General features: G+C 31.0%; 1 protein-coding gene across 1 annotated transcript; it reads left to right on the top strand.

The window, feature by feature from the left end:
- The first annotated feature begins 1807 nt into the window (after positions 1-1807).
- Positions 1808-20972, top strand: LOC116767402 (protein Tob1). Its single transcript, XM_032657702.2, has 4 exons — positions 1808-2194; positions 17997-18296; positions 18763-18854; positions 18934-20972. The coding sequence occupies exons 2-4, from the start codon at positions 18008-18010 to the stop codon at positions 19309-19311; spliced, it is 759 nt and encodes a 252-aa protein (XP_032513593.2). The 5' UTR covers positions 1808-2194; positions 17997-18007; the 3' UTR covers positions 19312-20972.
- Positions 20973-22057: the final 1085 nt, after the last annotated feature.

A 22057-nucleotide genomic window follows, 5' to 3' on the forward strand; every position in this document is an offset into this window, starting at 1 on the left:
CGAAGTTAGTGAAAACAGCGACTTATTATCGTCTACTACAAAATATTATATAAATTGACTGTTCATATATCAATATCATATTTGTTGTTGAGATGAATTCAATAGATGTAAATTTCACATTTAGTTCATGATTAAAGATTTTCTACGAGAATCTTAATAGGGATTGTTTCTAAAATTTTAATCAAAAATACTATACAGAGTATAATAATATACTCGTAGATAGAGTTTTGAAAGCGTCATTATGTTAAATGATGAGCCGCCCCGGTATTATTTGAGAGGCAAAGATAACTGAATTTTAAACTCGTCGTCGAGTCATTCGCAGTTACTTTTCGAATTTTCAAAAACATTTTCCTGAAGATGAAAAATAAAAGCATAATTAATTTACACAGTCAACGAGCTATGAAACGCGTTTCATATCTAGATACTTAATGGCGGTCCACGCGTTCAGGCAATCAAGTTATAACATTAATTTTTCTCTTTGATAAAGTTATTTGGTTGTCCAATTTCATACGAGATGCGTAAAGTTAAATATTTCGTCTCTAATTGATATTATAATTGCGGAAGTATTCTAACTAAGAGTGTTCATGTTTTTTTTTATTAGGCACTCATCTACAAATTAATTCTTCAACAAAACAAAATTTCTCGTGAGATCAATCAACTATTATTCCAACAAGTGCAACCGGTGAGTAGTATTGTTTCAGTTAGTTAGTAACAAAAAGGTTAATTTAAAATATTACAGACGTTGTTAAATTCAAATATGTCACAACTTGTAAGCGCCTCATAGACGACTTTATCTTCCAACTCATTCTAGAATATTTTTTAATTATCATAACGATTCACATAGCTCTCAACATTTGTTAACTGTAAGTTTAATTTAATAATGGCTCTGATTACAATGATCTAATAAAATATAATGAAATTTATTAAATTAATGAAACATAATAACCCAGTAACTAAGTCGAAACTAAAAAGTGAATAGAAAGTCAAAGAAAATACCGAAATCGTTAAAAGGTTTCTTTAATAATAAATAAATATCAACAACGCTTCGATATGAAATAATTAACAAATCTACAAAATAAACTGATTATTTTGAAAATTTGAATCATAATGTTTTGAAATTAACTTTGCTTGTTCATTTAAAACCTTCTTTTTTGAGATTGAAGATGTAAAGCTTTTATGCTCATTATATTTATTACTGAATAACTTACGGTTGTGTTGTTTTATATTGTTAATTAATGAAAATTTTATGATCTCATTTTGAAAAGTTAAGTAGCTTTTAATATTCTTATAAATAAGACGAATACAGTCCCATCTTGATCCTTATGAACTATGCCTTATAAAGTCATATTATAAAACAAAATATATATTGGAACTGAAAGTAAGCTACAGTTATAATGTTTAGAATATCAAATGTGAACATTATAACGTATCAATGATTTATTTACAGAAAAAAAGCTTTTAACTTTGGATTATAATGCTCTGAAACAAAAATTTCTTTGCTCTTCCATTTGTAGTTGCTTGGATTTATTTTACAATACGTTACGTTTTTAAAAAAATCGTTTAAAAAAATGTGAATAAAAATGGATGTATGAATAAAGATACTATCAAGATAATATAAGATTTAGAATGAATACATTTATTTTCATGTACACGGTATCTTATTTGACATATTTTATACAAAATTTAATATATAAATAAATCTGAATGCAGAAGACCGCATATATATTATCAATCGTCTACGTCGAAGCGCTACGAGACGGTAGCGGGACCGGCCACGGTGCACCCAATCTTACAGTAACGTCCTTAAACTTGTCAAGTGTGCATCACGGTAGAATGGGCAAGTGCAGTCCCCGTGACCTACATCCGACGACCCTCGCTCGGGAAGCTTCTAATTTCCACATCTGAACTACGTCACGGCGGGGGGAAGAGATCGCTAACAGGCAGAGCCAGTCCGCCGTCGAACGTCGAGTGGAAAGCACGCGTCCAAACCAACACCAACCACGATCGCGATCATCCGCCTGAACAAAAAAATATTAAGTGTTCAAATATTTTTTTTATTTGGAGTGCCGTGATTTTTTTTCTGTGATACGTCAGGCGAGTGAGCACCGCGCGGCGCGTTCTGCTGACACACTGGCTCAGTCAGGCACCGGACGCCGAAAGAGCACCATCGATTTTCTCCATACGACCGTACGAGGTACGTAACGTCACGTGCTAGTATTTCTATCGTGGCTATTTCCACGCGCCGCGTATTTTCGAGCTCAGCGTTCAAGGCCGGCTCTGTTTATGTTCAGGTGCCTTTTTGTGACTGTGTTTTGATCTGATATTTTAATCGGACCATCTTTGCTATCGATAGAGGAAAACTAATCGTTTTCACGGTTTTACGATCCTCAGAGCGCACTTGGAATAAGTAATGCGATAACGAAGCTGCCAAGGTTGTGGTTTACTTGTAGACGAAGGCATATTCCTCTGTTATGATAACTAAATGCATAAATAATGTAAACGAACTCGTTTTATATGTTAAATAATAACGTCAATGCATTTCTTGTAGCTATGAAATGCAGATTCGTGCTATTAGCCTAATAGACCTATAGATAATCAAAATAACGCAAACGCGTTACGGTATTTGGCATTCGTTCATATCATATGTACTTCTGTATTATATTTACAAACACATTATTCGATTCAATTAAATTCACATAAACTATTAATAATAAAAATTGCATTACAATATTTAAACAAACTATGTATGAAAGATGACATTTAATAAATTATTATAATTAATAAAATTATTAATTCATCATATTTAAATACTTTATTTAAGCAGTTATTTAATAGAACAAGCAATAGAACACCATGTACATCATATATGAGTAAAAGTAATCGAGTCTTCTAACATAGCAGGTTTTATAAAACAATGATTGCTGGTGTACCGGAAATTCACACGTTTTAAAGTGATAATATTATTCTCAAGTACGCTTTTATATTTGTATTAATATAAAGTTAAAACACATGTATAACGAAGGTTCTATGAGATTTCTTTCTGAGATAATTTTTAGCGGAACCATAAATTTAAATGTATTTATAATTTTGTTGTATTATTTTAATAAATGGCAAGTAGATATTTTAATGGCGATCAAATAATAATTAAAGATCAAGAAATTAAAATAATTGTTCCTGGAAACGAGAAAAAGTGCTGCCTTTGATATTCAATTTCACTTTGCAAACTGTCACCACATTTAAGAGATAAAAATGAAAAAACTTTGATTCATGCTATGGTACTTTTATTCTTTTAGTTGTCGTTTATTATGCAGCTTTAATTTTTTTTTTGTCTTATTTTCCTACTAGGATAAGAACTAATTATATACAGCCGAAAATCAATAATAAAAAAAAAGTTTATAATCCATTATCTATGCACTCTTTTTATTTAGGTTTCAAAGATTTTTATTCTATTTTTTCTATGCAGTTTATTATTAATTTTAAAAAGACTATGCCTATCATAAATTTCCGTCACACTATTTACGTTACTGTCAATCTGTTGTTTGGGTGACATGTATCTGTCACTAAAATATAATTAATTGTTCCATTTTCAAGTCTTCATTAACAATAATTACGGAAACGGGCCTGTGTTGCTATTATTAGTGTCGGCGTCCATAGACCATAACATCAGTTTAGTATCAGATTACAATTAGTTATTAAAATTTTATTAAAATATTATAAAAATTGGAAGCCTACTTACAATATTTCAAACAATCAATTATCATAATAGCTCCAAATAAAATTGCGTGGCAACAATTTTTTAATTCATCCTAATAACTACGCATGTATGTACTATGACGTATTACGTGTAATTACAATACAAATATTTCGTGACCGTACCTTGTTACCGCCTACTGATTATTTGATAAACACGCTATACAACTATTTACTCAATGGAATGATGATCGAAGAATAAAAAGTGTTCGAGCGTACTATCGTTACACATTGCTTTATTAATGAACGCGTCCTCTAAAGTATACGTACATTAAAAACTCAAACATGCATATATCTAATTAATGAAAATCAACGTGACACGTCGAACATAACATCATTCTCACATTGAAAGCTCCATCCCCTTAATTAATACATAAGATAAAAAAGCTAGTTCTTTAATTATATTACGAACGAAGCGGTCTTAATGCCATTGCCAAGACAACTGCATATTTTCAAATTGAAATACACTCATAACAATTTTATGCTAAAATATATTTTGGAAGAAAATTTAAGAAATCTTATCCATATTATTATAATATTTTTAATCTAAATTAATAATATAAAAAAAAATTTTTTTGGAACCTTTAATATTGTTTTTGAAATAATTGTTTACGTCAACAACAATCAAAAGCTGTTACTATCATTAATTATATTATAACTATAATTCTTGGAAAGTGAATTTTAAGATATATATATAAGTATAAAGTATAATTATTTTCTGTTTAATAAACCAATAAATAATAATGTCACGTACGTAAGAGTTTGCATAATCTTGGCATAATTTCAGTGTAGTATTGTTATAGCATTAATTAGGTAAAGTTATTTTCGCAAATACAGCAAACTTATACACAAAGGATATATGTAAATATTTTGTATTTAACTAGTATAATAGGAAAGATAAAGGGAATATGAAGTGAAAAATGTAAATTAAGTATAAAATTAATTAAACGTGCTCCGAGACAAAATTATTAATATACTTTTTACTTGCTGAACAGATTTTTAAGGACTTGTATCTCAAGTTAAGCAAAACACAGGAAATTTAAGAAAATAAAACATTGAAGAGCAAGGACGCACTCACGGGCAACCAAAAAAATAAGCATAGGGTTATAAGAGGTGGAAAATATAATTGCTATATAAGATACATTTAGAAAATGCTACATACATATCTATAGTATGTATTTAAGTCCGACATTGTATAGATAAATTTTAAAATATCTTTCATTCAGCGCTATGCATAACATTACACATAGCATGCCCTTATCTAAATTAGAGATAACTAAGCTATTCAGAGCGTCACGCGGTTGCCAAAATGAATGTTGTTTCACCAATTCCACTGGCAAATTTTCAAAATGAACTATCGTCTTTACGCCGGCTCCAACATCGTATCGGTAACTGCGCTTTTACTGACCTTGATCGAAATTAACGCTGTTGGACCTATACATCTCTCTATACATCAGAATATTCATCCAGAAAATAAACAACTTATTTTAAACCACAAGACAAACATAACTTTAGTCCAACTAAATAATCCATACATTGAATTTAACCGGTACCTAATTCATATTTTTTAATTATTTGTATTGTAATTATTCATAAACAGACACACTAAACGTATGTCAGTTACCTAAGGAGAGAATCGGTTCTATGACGAGCCAATCTTGTTAGCTTAAATAGGCTTATTACTTACCCATCACATAAAGCCTTTTTCAGCCACTAAGCCTCATATGAAATATATCTCATCAAGTTCTAATGATAAATTAACTGTGCTGTTTTTTATGAAATAACATTTTATTAAGTAATGAAAAAAGTATCAATTTAGCGTTGCTAATTTTAATAAATGTCCGCAATTTAATTTAAAGCAAATAAACCCTTTTGAATAAATCTTTTATATCTACGTTTGATAACGAAAATGAATAACACAAACTACATATGAAAAACCTTTAATATTCTCATAAGAAATCAGGACAAGTGGCTCGTATAGATGTAGATCTACAAATAACGAAACATTAAATTAGCTAACCTTATCATCTTAACTCTGAAATAAAAATCAAGAATATGTTGATATAGATAATAGGTGGTAAGATGAATTCAAATTGGTAATAGTTTTTTAATACTTTCATTATATTATTAAGGTTACCAAACCAGATCTGAACCAGTGATAGCTGAGTGCAGTGAGATTGAAGCAGTTGGTAACAAACAAGGATATTGAATGATGAGGTTGACAGCGCGATCTAGGAACACATCCATCATATGTCATTATGTTTTGAATATTTTAAAGTTTAAATCGTGTAATAATAACTAAAGCATATAATTAGCATACATTTTAAGAAACATATTATGAAAATATTCTTTCGTATTTCCAAACTAATTAACAAAAGATATGTACATGCATACTCCTGTCATACTTCTGTCAAGTCAAAAAGATGACATTTATCGGTTTTACTTCAATTAGGGATAGTAAATATGTTCATCGATGTGGATAAAAAATATATGTTTACTCTTATAACATTGAAGTATTAATATATTTTTTTAAGTACTGTCTGTTTCGTTAAATAAAAAATATATATAATGTTATAGAATATGTTATGGATTACGATGTTATAACCGATCTCTTTCGTTTTATTCCGTGTAACGCCGCCGGGAAATTTATCTTGTTAACGTTTCTATTGATATCCTTAAGGTTGCGAAGGGATGTTTTCAATTCACATTATGGTAGCCTTTGAATGGACCTTAATAATATTTATCACAACACTATCGTTACCTCACAGGTAAAATATCGTGATTGATTGTAGGTTGCTTATAATGCAATGGAAAATTTGTTACAAACAATTTAAAAAATAATAATCTGGTATCTTATTTATTAAAATTGGGTTCTTTTACATACAAAATTAAATTAACAATTCTACACATCATATCATGGTACATGGTTTTTCATTTATTCATTGTTATATTTGTTTAATAAAAACAACATAAATCAATAGCTAAGAAGAAAAGACACGAATGCTCTTTGTTATGATTGTTACGAAATAAAATTTTAAATGTAAAATTATATTAAAAACAATTAATTATACAAAATATTAATAACATTAATAATCTATTTCTGAATATTTGCATGTATGTTTGTCATTAAGTATCAGCTACTTGTTTAATAGCTAAACTAGCAAAGGCTCGAAAAAAATGTCTTGTTTCAACTATGTATATCCAAAATATTCGAATGTCTATGAAAAATCGCAAATTTTATTAGAAAAGTATGATTTTTATATACAAATTTTTATTATTAATTTACAATTTTTAATTAATCTATAATATTAACGACAAATATCCTTAACATAGTTTTCAAAGGAACGAGGAACAAAGCGATGATTATAATTTTGTTTTCTATTCAAGAAATTACTGTTTCAAGTATCCGCGGTGTAACAGAATTTCTAAACGTTATCGTTAAAATTAACTGCTGTGCTGTTAGTAACAACCTTGAAGCATGCATTTATTGTTGTAGCATTTTCTTAAATCGTAAGCATACCATGAATAATATTAGAAAAAATACACTTACTTTATAATATTATTATTTATTTAGTATTTATTTTATCTAGATATAAAGATAAATATTTAAAGCATTTGATAGTGCATTTTTATGTTCATAGACTATAAGGTTATATTATTTTGTATTAGATAAATGAACGATAAGTCCTACTAATGTTTTTAACCTTCGCTCGCTCCCGTGTACATTGTTACTTACGTAACAAAGTATTTAGTCAAAGTTAATGAAAAGTAATGTAGGAAGCTGATAATAGATTTAAACTATTTCGATTAACTTGAGGTTACTTTAAATAATAAATAATTGGAGGGTCAACTATGATAAAACAGACAGATTAATTGTATAGACATGATATTTAAGCATATTATACGAAATTATATCATGCAAACGAATTTAAGACAGACCTTATGTGTACATTTTCACGTACGTCTGTAAGCACGTCTGTTAATGTCATGAAATAATAATTTATACGTAAATTTGTAGACAAACACACATCTAAGTAAACATTTGAGCTTGTTAACGCGTAATATATATTCAACAGACTGAACATATATTTGCCAAAATGTGTCAGGTACATGAAGTGTATTACAAAAGTTTTCCTCACTATATTCGATCTATAAAAGCTATTTACAACTAATTATTGCCAACAGTTTGGTATATTTATTTAATTACAGCGTTTGGAGTTGCTTTAGATTCGGGAAACTTTGACAGAGAAACTGTTGGTTACGTCTTCATATTTCCTGTAAAAAATCTCCTCTCAGAATTAAAACATAAAGATATGTGTTTTCATAAAACAGTTTTAAACAAGAAAGACATAATACAACGGTTTGACTGCGATTAACTATGATCAAGGGGAAAAATATATAAGGTGTTGTAACGCATAAGAATTAACCGACGAAGGCAACGGGAATTTAATTGACGCTATCTGAATGCCGTTTTTAAGGATTTCTATCCTGATTAAATAACCTTAAAGAAAATAGGCTACTTAATTTACAAGCAAATTCCAAGAACATTTAACGGAAACAATTGAAAATAATATTTCTCACTTTATAACAAATTCTTAAAGCATAAAAAGAAATTAACACGTATAGAATAAACTATAATAAACATACACAAATAAAAACGCATACAACTACAGAATATGTAAGGCACAAGATTATATAGTTAGCCACATCGTTGCCAGAACGAAACATACGTACACGAATCGCACGGCCAATGATAAATGCCAGCCTTGTCCTATGATCATGTATTTTTTATGTGACACCTAACGTTCAGATTGCGGCACATTACGTGAGCCTGTAATATTTCGTAATTCGTTTAAAGGTGTAAACCATAACTTCCAATCAGAGCTGACCTCACTTGCTGACCTTTAATATCTAAGGTCAAATTCGCTTACACATTTACCTGGATTCATTACAAGGCGTCTTAACGGCTAGTTTCTGTTAATACGATAATATGTCTGGCACATTCACCTGTTATGTAATCACTCGTGTCACATTTATGACCTTGTGACGTCAACGAGTGGTCGCGTGACGCTGTCAATGTTAAAAAGATGATGCGTTTGTGAATTAACCTCGCGAATGTCACGGACATGCGATGCTTTCAAAATGTTTGTCCAAACAATTGTAACCGTTCTCACGTCCAATATATTTGTTTATCTTCTGAATGTGACTGATTACGATGTGGGTAGTAGGATTATATTTAATCATAATGCTTTTATTTTGGTGCTCCGAATTAATGCTTAGATTTCATGCACTAACTTCGAGACGTTAACAAAAATATTTGATACAATGTAACACCCATTCACACTTACCCAGTCATCTAATAATACAATGAGTTTTTAAATAAATCATTCATATTTTTGACGTTCTATGTATAAGCTCGACTCAACATTATGATAGACACGCAAGGCTTAAACCAAATTGATACGACATTAAGCTTTATTTCCTTATATATAACCGAGTTAATGTATTACACACATTTTCATATAATGTAAACCATTTATCCCCTTGACGTTAAATGTAGGTCGTTTATTTCTAATCGGACATCGTACATTTGGTATAATCATATATTTATTTATCCATCACTCGTTATCGTAAATACAAATAGCAATTCCATCCAATTCATACAACTTCATCGATCACATCCGAAAACATAACAGAGGAAATGAGGGCAAATATTACGGGTGTCCTCTCATCCTACATCAATCACGTTTTTCTCAGACCTCCGGAATTTATACGGAATAAATGTGTCATTAATCATTATAGATGGACAAAATGCCAGCTTCGAAGATGTCATTCCATCGATATACTTGCTTGGAGCCACAACTTTATTATTCAACTTAAAAATTTCTCTTTTTATATTTCACCATTAACAATAATGTTGCTTCTCACGTGAAATATTTTTGTGATTTAAGTTTAAAAAATAAAACAGTTTAGAAAATAAATATATAAACTGTGATTTTTAAAGATGTCTTACAACGTCTACTCAGTCTAGTCTAATTTGTCATACTTGTCGGTATTATATAATAAATATTGTTTATAAACGAGAGCATTTTAAACTAGAATAGAAATCTTCCACTTATTATCATGAAAATTTATTCATGATGACGCAAATACGTATTTTCAATCAATATGAAAACAACCATACAATCACCCTAATGCTTTCAGAAAAACCATATAACCTTCGGATAAGAAAATTGTCTATTACAAATAACTTCCGATAACGAAACGTCAATTTCATAAAACCTTTTCAAATAATATATTAATACACCATTTACGAACGCCACGTTTCTCTTAATAACATAATTCAAACTTGTCGAAACTTTATTCGTTATAAAATTTAAGCAATTAACATAGATGCCTACTACAGCAGGGTGTACCTTGAACTGAAATTCATCGCTAATATTTCCTCTTCTAATATAAAACATCATTATTAAGTTCATGAAGACAGGATTCATTTCATAGCTTCACAATTACGTCATTACGTCTTTATTATTGTATTAAAAACTCTGTCTGTATAGCAACAAGCACTACTTTTCATTCCTCGCAATCTGTACCTCCCTTCGACCCAGACCCACTGCCTACTGCGAAAACTTTGACGTCATCGTTCCACATAGCAAACTTGCGAAGTAAGGGTTGCTTTATATGAAATGTGTAAATTTTATCACGATTGTAATGTTGGAACTTTTGGCGATGTGCGTTCAAATGTCAATCTTGAATATTATGTAAGTAATTCGTTCTCTTTAAAATTTAATTCTAAATCAATGGCAGATAATCTTAGAAATAATAAGTTTATATTACTCGTAAATAATAAAATATTAACTATGAATTTTATGAATATAAAATAATTATTTAATTGCTATAAGGTTAGTATTGTAACCGTTTTTGTGGTGAGTGAAAATTCTTAGTTACAGCTAATGAGAAAGTGTAAAGTTGCTCAGCTTCATAAAAATTGTATTCATTTACATATAATGAAAGCCTTAATGAAAGCGCCCTTACTGATCTTTGTATGAAACCAGTTTTGTATAACGTACATGATGGGCGTTGTTTAATGGGATATTTGTCTCATTTGTACTACGTTCTTTTTAAACTACTTCATAGAATTCAACTTGTTCACTTTAATAGCTTTTATTTGGTGAATTAAAACGAACCAATTTTTATATCGCCTTCTGTTCTTAAAAAATTATGGGAACAGTGATATTGGCCAATGTGTTTAATAATTTTTAACGTTCTTCAAGTACCTGCTTATTCTTTGTATGAGCACTCATAAATAATCAGCAGTCAGACATCAGCTGTTTTTAACGTAAAGAGATAAGACAATCAAACAACTAGATTACTCAAATGACGAGTAACTTTACTACATATCAAAAGGACGTTTTTGTGAAGAGTTTACTTACGACTTCTGCATTTTAATAATAGATGAAATTTAAGTTTTTATTATATTTTGTAGTCTAGTATTCAAACATACCTAATACAATATGGAAAAATATTTGGATTTGTAGGAAAGGAGGATTGTTTTTATAGCGTAAAGTATGTTTGTTAGTAATGAACATTCACATCGATTTTGTTCTGTAGTTTACTATTTGCCTGATGATTATTAATAAAATTATCCAATTTTCACTTGCTTTATACCCAAAAAAAGGAAAATTTTGGTGGCTTAGATATATTTATAACTTCATAGTCACAAAACTATTGTAAGCATAAACAAAAATAATTTTACTTTTTGTAACTATGATCTTTATAGAACTGTTAATAAAGATCAAAGTTTAAATGATAACATAATAAGTTGATATTACTAAAAGTTAGCGATTCATAAATACTTATAACTTTGTAAAACAATAACTCACGTGATACAGTCCTACTTCAAAATATATATGAAAGCAATATAATTACGCAAATATTCCTTAAACGCAGATTTCTTTTAATGTAGTAGTTTAAAATTATACACATACAACATTTATAAATTTACGAGCTGTGTACTTTGTTCTCGGACAGTAATGTATATCGAATCAGAGCAATTTTTCTTTCCTCTTGGTGGTTTGCAACAAGCTACGGCTTATCTAATCTGAAGCTAATTTAGGATTCATCGATCAATAAACTTGTGTCACTCCAGACGTTTTAGGCTTTTCTGTGCTATCAATCACGAGATGACTTGAGATTGATGTTACCGTAAACGCAGTCATGTGACTTGTTCGTATGAATTTTTTGATAGACGTAATAAATACCAAATTTGTTTCTCCAATAGCTGACACGCTAACTTAAGCTACCACTTTTTTATGGTTACAGCTATAACTAATTATGTTTTGAATAGAAGCTAATTTGCCAGAACTGTTAAATGACATTTACTAGCTACGCGTGCAGCTTCAGGAATGAAAACTGGAACGCTGATGTTTTGTCAACCTCTAAACAGAATTTGTAATTATATAAGTCATTCAAATGTATAATTTACGCTTATTCGCTTTAATAAACGATTAATTAATAGTAATATATTCAGGATTAACAAACTTCCACGCTAGGATGAAAACTTTTCATTACTTATATTTTTTTATAGAGTTCATTTTTCTATATTGTCAAAATTCCTACTAGAAAGAGTTTTGACAGGAGACAATCAGATTGTCATCTAATATTTTAAATGAAAATGTACATAATCTGTTGTAACTATTTAGAGGCAATATTACCTCAACACCATTACTGGCTTATTTGTTTAAATACTAGGTCAAGCTCAGTTTATTCTTCAACAACATAGAATATATTTTTAGAAATGTAAACAGAGCTTATCATTGAATAGAAGTGACTACTTAAAGCGTCTTATATTAGATGTTACTTTTAAAGAATTATACTTGCATCCAGTCAACAGTACCTTCTGAGCCTACTATAGATAATATAAAAAAAAAATATTTCACTAAAAAAAATATGAAAAAAAATAAAAGACAACCAAATGTTATGTATTAAATTTAAATTATCTCTCAACTCTTTGATTTTCTCTGCATATCTCTCGAGGTAATTACCTCGGGCACAATTATTAAAATGTACTGATATTAAATGAAAAATACTTTCATTCAATGATTCCTTTGATCTGATAACAATAAAATTCATATTGATATTATATATATATATATTAAAAAAGTTTTCTCCTAAAAATATTTTTGTACCATAACGTTAATTACGTCGATTGTCCTTTTAAGTCTTATACATTGAAATTCAAAATCTTGTTCATTTAATTTAACTCATCAAACAATGGAACACACTTGAGCATTTGTAACCTATGTGAAGCGTTTTATTACACATTCGAGGGCTATTAAAATAACTGAACCAGAATAATAGTTGTCACGTAATTTACGAGTCAAATTTAATATTATTTTTTTATTCACTATACATTAGAAAAATTTCACTCTATAACATATTTAATATAACTGGAGACATAAATTTTATATTTCCGGTATACGCGTTATAAAACGGAAAAAATAAAATACAGTTCCCATACAGAGTAGTTCATAACAAGTAAAAGAAGACAAAATTCCAATTAGCTTTACTGTGTAACATTTTTAAAATACGGGCACGTAGGTTCATGCAAGAAGCATCCGTAAAACTAGATATAGAAGATCGATATCAGCTTAAACATCGTGGTTACAAAGTAGAGATAACCTACATCACTATCAGAAACAGCCAAAAACGGGAAAGTTCGTACACAAGAAAATTTGCATAACGATAACGAATTACGACGCAACAAACAACGCATGAAAATTTACAACTGCTTTTAAATATGGGATTAAAATTGATGGTTTATTAATTTACTGATAAAACTATTGGAATTACAGAGTTACGTCATTATGGAAGTTCGTTTTTCTTTCAAATAGTATCTAATAAATTCTCACGAAACTATAGTGTTATATCTCATATATTAAAAATAGCACACTGTTTACACGTTTTGTTTAATGTTGTTATAACATCCGGGCTTGGATATGTGGTTTAATTAGTTACTGTCTAAAATGAAAATCAACACACAATGTTATTATTTAATTACTAACGTATGTTAAATAGTTTGTTCTGAGAGCGCTGAAATAACTGAATTCTATTTAGAAATACGTATACGATATCACAGGAGTGAACGAACACTTTATGGATGATGATGGTCTTTGTATTGACGGTATCAACCCCAGCAGGAGCATAATTGAGGCTCCTTACACGAGGACACATTTTCGACAGTAACCGCGACCATAATCTCCCTAAACAGAAATAATAAAAAGGAAACCGAGCAATTTTGATCCCACCAGCCGGATTAGATATCTCTCACGAACACGACGTAAAAAATAATGATTGTTAAATACTGAAAAGATATTTCTACACAGCAACATAAAGATTTATTTTATTTCTGTTCTTTTAATGTTCATTACAAAGAGGATAACGCGGCATTAATTTAACAAACGACAACATAGTTACATGTTTAAATCCAACTTCTTGAAATTATTATACATAATAACATTATTAGTATCGCGAGATATTAGATTCATTAATTTTCCTTATTTTTGACGGAAATAGATTAATATTGATATAATTTTAGGAAAATTTTCCAGCTTTATTCTATACGTCACATTCAGATTTCAAGATCCCTGCGAGAAAACAATAAAGAAACGTTATTTTAAACATCGTCGCTGTTTTGTCGTAAAAAAATATTGTATCGGCTTATTTGATGGAAATTCTTTTATACCGATTGTGAAAATGAAACGGCTGATAATAAAGGGGAGAGGAAAATGTATGCCTAACTTTTATGTATTAAATTATTCCTACCATTTTAGTAAGTTTATTATCCAACGTTTTAAATCTTTCACTACTTTAATAAACTTGAATTGGTTTTGTAAATAAACAAGTTTTTGTTTCATTTATACTAATTATAGAGGTGCAATAATAGACCAGTCCGTGAGACTTGAACTTCAGTAACGCAGACGAATGTAACCTATTTGTATCCAAACGGTACAAATGGCAAGCAACAGCGGTTAAATAAGATGTATAACATACGCATTCACATTAATATCTACTGAGCTTTTATATGAAAGTCGAAATTTTAAATCTACACTTAAATAGTTTTATATCATAATATTTTATGAACCGATAAAGATAAATTGTAATTCACACGCGAGCTCGTGTCTTTAGCCTCGGTGAAATAACATTACTCTGTCTTTTCTTGGCACTTCATTTTATTTACTGCAATCCAGATAAGGTTCGAAGATGGTTCACCTTCTGTATTCATTATATCCAATGCAACTGAAAATAACTGGCCGTATATTCTGATTTAGAAATGGCTTCAGACCTTTTAAATCGTTAGTTATAGTAAAACCAACCTTTATAATGTTATAAAACAGAGATACGTGTATATTCTCAAGAAATAGACTACCTTATAAATGATATAGATACTTAGTAGAATCAAGAATGTAATGACAGTGTTATCTCTCAGATGCACAGCACAGGTACAATATATAATGCCAAGAAATTTCTGAACGGATTTTAAAATAAAACTTTTGTTATATCCTCCCAATAGTAAACTTCGTATTTACATACGAATTTATAAGAAACATTTCTGACCCACAACATCTTATACAGTCTTATTAAAGTCATTTATTCAAAAGAAAACAAATATAGAACGAGAAAACAGAAAACATATTTTTAATTACGGTCAGAAGTCGAATTCCGTCTCGACCGTTTTAACAGTACATGAAAATCTGCGTTGGAATGTAGCCTCTAGCATCGTTGGTATAAGTATTTTTATTGAGTGTCTAAGTAAGGGGTTGTCGGGCAGTGGGGCGTCGGATCGATACTGGGTTACTGATATAAATAGGACAGAACTTAAAGGCCGTACGCCAACGCTCAGTTTCGTTGTCGTGAATCGATTCCGAGATGAGTTAGAAGCTGTAAAAACGTCTGCGATGTCAGTATCAAATTTTGTTACGAAGAATTTCCTTACGCGTCACTTTCTCAGATATGAATATCGTTGATAAGACGCTTATGAAATTATCGAGGCATGCATAATAATTATTTTTTATTTATTTACTTCATCAGTTAAATTAATCTGCAGGGTTTTATTTTTATCTTACATTAGTTTAATATTTATACTACAAATAAAATATCGAAATGTTTCTGTGCACCCAACAACGATATGATTTAGATTAATTCGATATAAAAACTTCAATGAAATTGTACCGTCCGCATCATTAAACAAAGCCGTGAACAGTATTGTAAAAAATAAATACCTCAAATAAGTATAGCAAATCGTAGTCTAATATTTCCAGGTGAATAAATCCATCGTAACCTCAAGCCCACGTACGGAGGCCGCTTTGACAGTGATCGCACAATTGACGGCCTTCTGGTTCAACTTTATAAAGTTTTTTACTAATATATAATGTCACCGTTTTAAGTGAACATTAACAAAAATAATATCCTTATATCAAATTATCTTATATTTTTTTATTAAATATGGTACTCTTAAAGTAGAGTACTATATATATACTCGTGTATAGTCACTACTATGTAAGCGTACTATATAATATCAGTATCGAAAGTGATCGTTTTAATAGTTTGGGTATTTATTGATCATATATGGGGATCTATAGATCATTTATCACTCATCATGCCACTTTGGGTATGATATATAGATCATTTTAATGTTTATATGTTTATTAATTTTAAAATCGTGTAGGGGTCAAGTTATAAAACGTATGTTATGAGAGCAGTTATAGTATACATATCAATATTACGTAGTTAACTATAATTATATTTTTATTACTAACTTGACTTTATTCCTGCTTTTATCAGCAACAATTTGTCATGCATAAATTAAGTGAGCCTTCATTACAACGTACATTATAGAAACGAAAATAAGGTTAGACTAATTAAGGTCAAACCTCCACACTACCTGATCCTCCCTATAAAGAGTGCAAGGCTAAGAGTCAAGTTTGTTAACAATTTTAACGTTAGTGTAGTACTACTTCAAAGTTTCTTAAACTCCCCGATCATTTTCCACCTACGTACTCTATATATTATTAAAATTAAATAAACCGCGGACTCTCACAGACGAAATATGTGATAATTATATTTACGACCGAAGTCGTGTTCCATCATTCTAGCCAACAGTAAATAAGACTTTATTAGATAAGATCGTGAACGTAATATACTAAATTAGAAACATTACTGAAACCACTATTATCGGAAAAAATAATTGAGTTTTTTCCTTTATGAATTACGTCACACTCTTCAGATTTCATCAGCTATTAAGTAATTAAATTATTCAGTTTACGGTTTTTATTGTCAATGTACAAAAATTTTATTTAAATAGTTATTTTTACAGTACATAGAAGAGAATATAAAAGCTCCTACATTAGTTACAGGCAGAATGTTTAAAACCTTAATTAAAAAAAAATCTTTACATGACCTTTAAAATTTCCGAACCAAAGAGTTGGCAATACTTAAAATTTTGTATAAACTACTAATTACAGCAACGTTTCTTTGATCTTGCCTAACTAACACTGTGAAGGTCACTTAATTTCGGTAGATACAGAAATAAAATAAACGGGAGTGTTTACAGAAGTGTGTAGTTCATTGGCCTTTAAAATATTTGGACCACCACGCTGTACTCGTTTATAAAGTATCTAACGAATGTAATTTCCTGTAACACTAACGATGAACACACGGTATTTGTTAAGTTGTAGTGATTATTATTTGAAGGATAAAGTAATTGATAAAGGAAGTGATTTTACTTTAAAATCTCGTCGAATATATTTTAACCTTCAACCGTTTAGTACTCTTCCCTTTAAATATTTAATAAAACTAATCAACGTTTCGCGGAACTCGATCGATGTTATTAGAATCGGAATCGATTTAAATATAGACACAAACGTCCCCACATAAATATAAGACTACGTGCGAAACTAAAATTTAAAACAAGCAATCTTTATTATTTCATTAAACCTAACTAAAATCTATGTTGTTGCCACTATATGTATATTTATATTTTATGTATATTTTCTTGTCGAACGTGAGTTTTCGACCACATATCTGGTCGCTTCCATTTATCATTGAGATAAAACCATCGATCTTGAGATAAATCGTGATTTTGAAACACGATTGACATAAAAACCTCTAGTTAGGCCGCTTCCCAGTTTGAAAACGGTAGCCTATAAAGTTTACCACACTCATAAATACATTTCTCTTGTCCACAGTGAAACCGACGATGCATATTGAAGTGCAGGTTGCGCTTAACTTTGTTATATCGTACCTTTACAATAAACTGCCAAGAAGACGGGTCAATATCTTTGGGGAAGAATTAGAAAAGGCATTGAAAGACAAGTTCAGGGGTCACTGGTACCCCGATAAACCGTGTCGCGGGTCTGCATTCCGATGCTTGAAGACTGGGGGTCCATTAGACCCCGTGTTGGAAAGAGCTGCCCGAGAATCCGGTGTCCCAGTTCGAGACGTCCTTGAACATCTCCCTCGAGATCTTGCAGTGTGGATTGACCCAGGTAATTAAGTTTCTTAACTTATCTGACTCCGTAAATTGCTTATAATTTTGTCTTAACTGCGACACTAACTGTATGTACAGTCATTATTAGCAAATTTAGTCGATATATTTAGTTCGTTCAATTAATCTGCTTAATTTTTTTTGTGTGGCTTCGATATTACAACGATTCGGATTATTCACTCTGAGCTAGCAAGTTTAAATACAGTCCTTGTCGCCGTCATTGTTTAAATTAGCTTCTTCCTATCAAACCGACAATCATTCGTTAAATAGTGACTTATTTCAAGTGACCCTTAAAACTAGAAATTAGCAAATACGTATTTATATTATTTATAAGGAAACTTAAATCTCTATTTGTAAATCTAATTTATTAACATTAATGGCATTGCTGAATTGCCTTTAGAGGTTTCTGTAAAGCATAAAATCTTAAAGTATTAAATATATAACTAAATATTGCATTATGGTTTCAGGTGAGGTGTCATACCGCATCGGCGAAAAGGGTGCAGTGAAGGTATTGTTCAGCAGCGACGAACGCACTGCCGACGAGAGGACCGACAGAGAGGTAAAAACATGAATATAGTCAAGCTCTATAATCATAAATTGTTATGGTTATGGTCATTTAATGTCATTAATATTTATAGGTAACCCGCGCGTTCAACCCTGAGGCGCAATGTTTCCGACCAGTAGAGCCAGTAGCCGCCCCTTCACCGCCAGCGCCAGCGGCCTTCTCTCCGGGCCCGCCTTTCCGAGCTCAACCTCTCACTTTCACAACTGCCACCTTCGCTCAAACCAAGTTCGGGAGCACCAAACTGAAGACGAGCAGCAAACGCGCAAACCGCATGTCTCCCACCGAGTTCAGCAACTACATCAAGCAGCGCGCGGTTCAGCAACAGCTGGCGGCGCGGGCGCTGTCTCCGGCGACGGACCCGGCGGCCTACTTCCTAGCAAGACGCGAGAGTGCACCCTCTGCTCCTCCCGCACCGTACGCTCCCCCCACACACTTGCTCCTCGCGAACTGAACCGCGGGTACTTCGCCTCGCGCGGTCCGCTCATAGAGTCTTTACTTTTTTACGACAGAGACGCGCGCCGCGATCTATTTTTTTATTTTCCGCGGGGGCGTCCCGCGCCGCCCGCCGCTTGTGATATCCGTACGATTTTCCATAACTTTTTGTATTCCCGTTCGTTACGTCGATGTGTAAATTTATCGATAGGAGCAATAATCAGCCGCGTGACTCGCCGGCGATTTATTTTCGTACTATTTAAAGTCGAGTCGACTTTTGGATGTCTTCGTTCAATATCGATATATTAATTATTAGTAGTATATAAGGGATCGATAGGCCGAGAGGCCGCGTGCGCTTACGACGATGTACCTTCTAGAGCGAGCCTGTATACATACATACGTCCTCCGATCTAAATGAATACTGATATTTAAATATGTATACATAATATAATATATTCGTACGCGAAATATCTAATTTTTCACGTGAATGTAATAATGGCCAATAGAGAAATTACGTATTTTTAATATTGAAAAATTCATACGTTCTAAGTATATATAGTACTACTGGTATGTAACTACTGTATTCATATATATGTATAATAATAATAATAATAATGTTTGCATATCCGGTCGGACGCGATCGGACGGTGGCGGGCCGCCCGAAGGCGTCAGAGATCTCACCTAGAGTAATCATCACTTGTACGATTGTACTCTTATAATTATAATATACATAAATATTATAGAATTAGCTACGTTTCAATCTAACAGTATTTTTTTAAGAAGATATTAGTCCTTGTGTACATTGCCGGTCGATCGCGCCGCGGCGACCGGTCCTTAGTCTTACGGTATATTTATATGACATTGTTATAAAAGACATGAATATGTAATAATTATAGAAAAATATTTCTCAAATCATAAACTAACGGGTGCATGCGAATTCGTGGGAATAAAATACTATGTGTTATTTATCTTTTTTATATTTCACTTGGCAATTGAGTTCAGTGTTTCAGTCGAGATCAATGTTAGCGATAAGAGATTGTGCTTAAGTGTGCGGGTTGTCGGCTTGTCGTTGGTTGACGGTGACATGACGTCATAGATGTCCGTCCATACGGTTTGCATTCGTATTGTTTCATTAATATAAATATAGTACAGATTAGATGAATTTTCAAAGTTTTGTATGTAAATTGCTTTCACATATGTAGTGGTGATGCACCCCGTGTGGACGACATCGTTCGTTCTCAATGCACAACAATGACAAGTTGTATACGGAAATGTGCGTCTATTTTTTTACTATTTTTATATTTTGATTTAGATTAAGTCTAGTTGTATGATTTCGGTACCTTTAACACGTACTTTATCAACGCCCTATTCTTATTGAAACTATGTAACGTAAATTTAGGAACTCGATTGAAATACTGGCCAAAACGCTACAGTATTTTGTAGATAATCTATAACGTAAGTTTAATATAATACAATATAGCGTAATGAGATTTTTTATTAATAAAGATACTTTTTATTTTTCTTTTTTTGTAAGATATATTCGATGGAAGTGTTAAAGATAGTATATTTGCATAATATAGATAAGCGGTTCTCCTGTCCGCGAATAAAATTAGTCAATAATAATTTTTCATATTGTTGTACGACTTTTTAAGTTTATATTAAAATGTTTTGTGCAATCTATACTGTGTTTGATTTTATTAAACTTTAATTGAATTGAAAAATATTTCATAGGGATTCACATAATCGACTGTCTTCCGAAGTCGCAGACACATCAGGAGTGGTGAAAACTAAAAATGAAGATATATACTTTCAATGCATTGCTGTAACTTCGTCGCGTAAATCAGAATTCACAACTGCTATCTGTTATTTTCAAATAAAATGATTTGAAAAGAAAATAAATATTTTCAAAAGGGAAGATAGATTAAGTTCATATCCAAATTACATTATCAATTGTCTATATTTAAAGTACCTTATTTCCGTTTGCCTCAAATTTAAAACTTTACTTAATGATGGCCAGTTTCATGTCATTTAACTTAAAGTAGAGCGAGTTCATCTGAGACGAGCTTATTGATATTTACACATGCACACACACACACACACACACACGACACACGGTCAAGAAAGGTATCACGTCAAGAATGCAGATAATAGAATGATTTTACGTCTTACTTATTTTATTTTGTAATTATATTAAAAAATGAGGAATGGTTTATTTAACTAGACTAAAGACTTTATAATTATTTTTTTTTGATCAATTCAATTGAGCAACTGAAACAATTTTTATAATATATTAACAAAAGTATTAACAATTTTTCCATGATAATAGTCAATAAACGGTTTTTCTCTCGAAAAATGTTTTCGTATCAAATAAATGTACGTATTCAACGAAGCATCATAAATTCGCCGCTTAAAAACAATGTATTCCAACAATGCGTGCATTTATACGCAGTGAACAAACACTTAATTCGCTATTCGTTAATATTCGGACATGTTCGGACATTTAAATAATGATGACGTCTTTTAATTTTTAGTCGAAGCGTTCTCCAATAAAGACACGGAGAATTAAAGTATCTTTACAGTAGTATAATTTTGCTTAGTTGTGTGACATCAAAGCCTATTATGACTAAATTATACGTAAATTTGGCTATGAAATAGTTTTTTTTAAATATGTATATAAATGAAAACTGTGCTCCATTTGACAAAAACAATTATACGATCTACTTTATAATGTGAACGCCTAAAAATAGTTTATTATTAATTTTTTT

This window comes from Danaus plexippus (assembly GCF_018135715.1).
Source record: "Danaus plexippus chromosome 9 unlocalized genomic scaffold, MEX_DaPlex mxdp_26, whole genome shotgun sequence".
Classification (NCBI taxonomy): domain Eukaryota; kingdom Metazoa; phylum Arthropoda; class Insecta; order Lepidoptera; family Nymphalidae; genus Danaus; species Danaus plexippus.

Bases quoted from the DNA above. Each gene is read 5' to 3' on its own strand.
- LOC116767402 (XM_032657702.2), top strand. From the start codon at position 18,008: ATGCATATTGAAGTGCAGGTTGCGCTTAACTTTGTTATATCGTACCTT. The intron at 18,297-18,762 runs GTAATTAAGTTT...TTATGGTTTCAG, and splicing joins TGCAGTGTGGATTGACCCAG to GTGAGGTGTCATACCGCATC. The intron at 18,855-18,933 runs GTAAAAACATGA...TAATATTTATAG, and splicing joins ACGAGAGGACCGACAGAGAG to GTAACCCGCGCGTTCAACCC.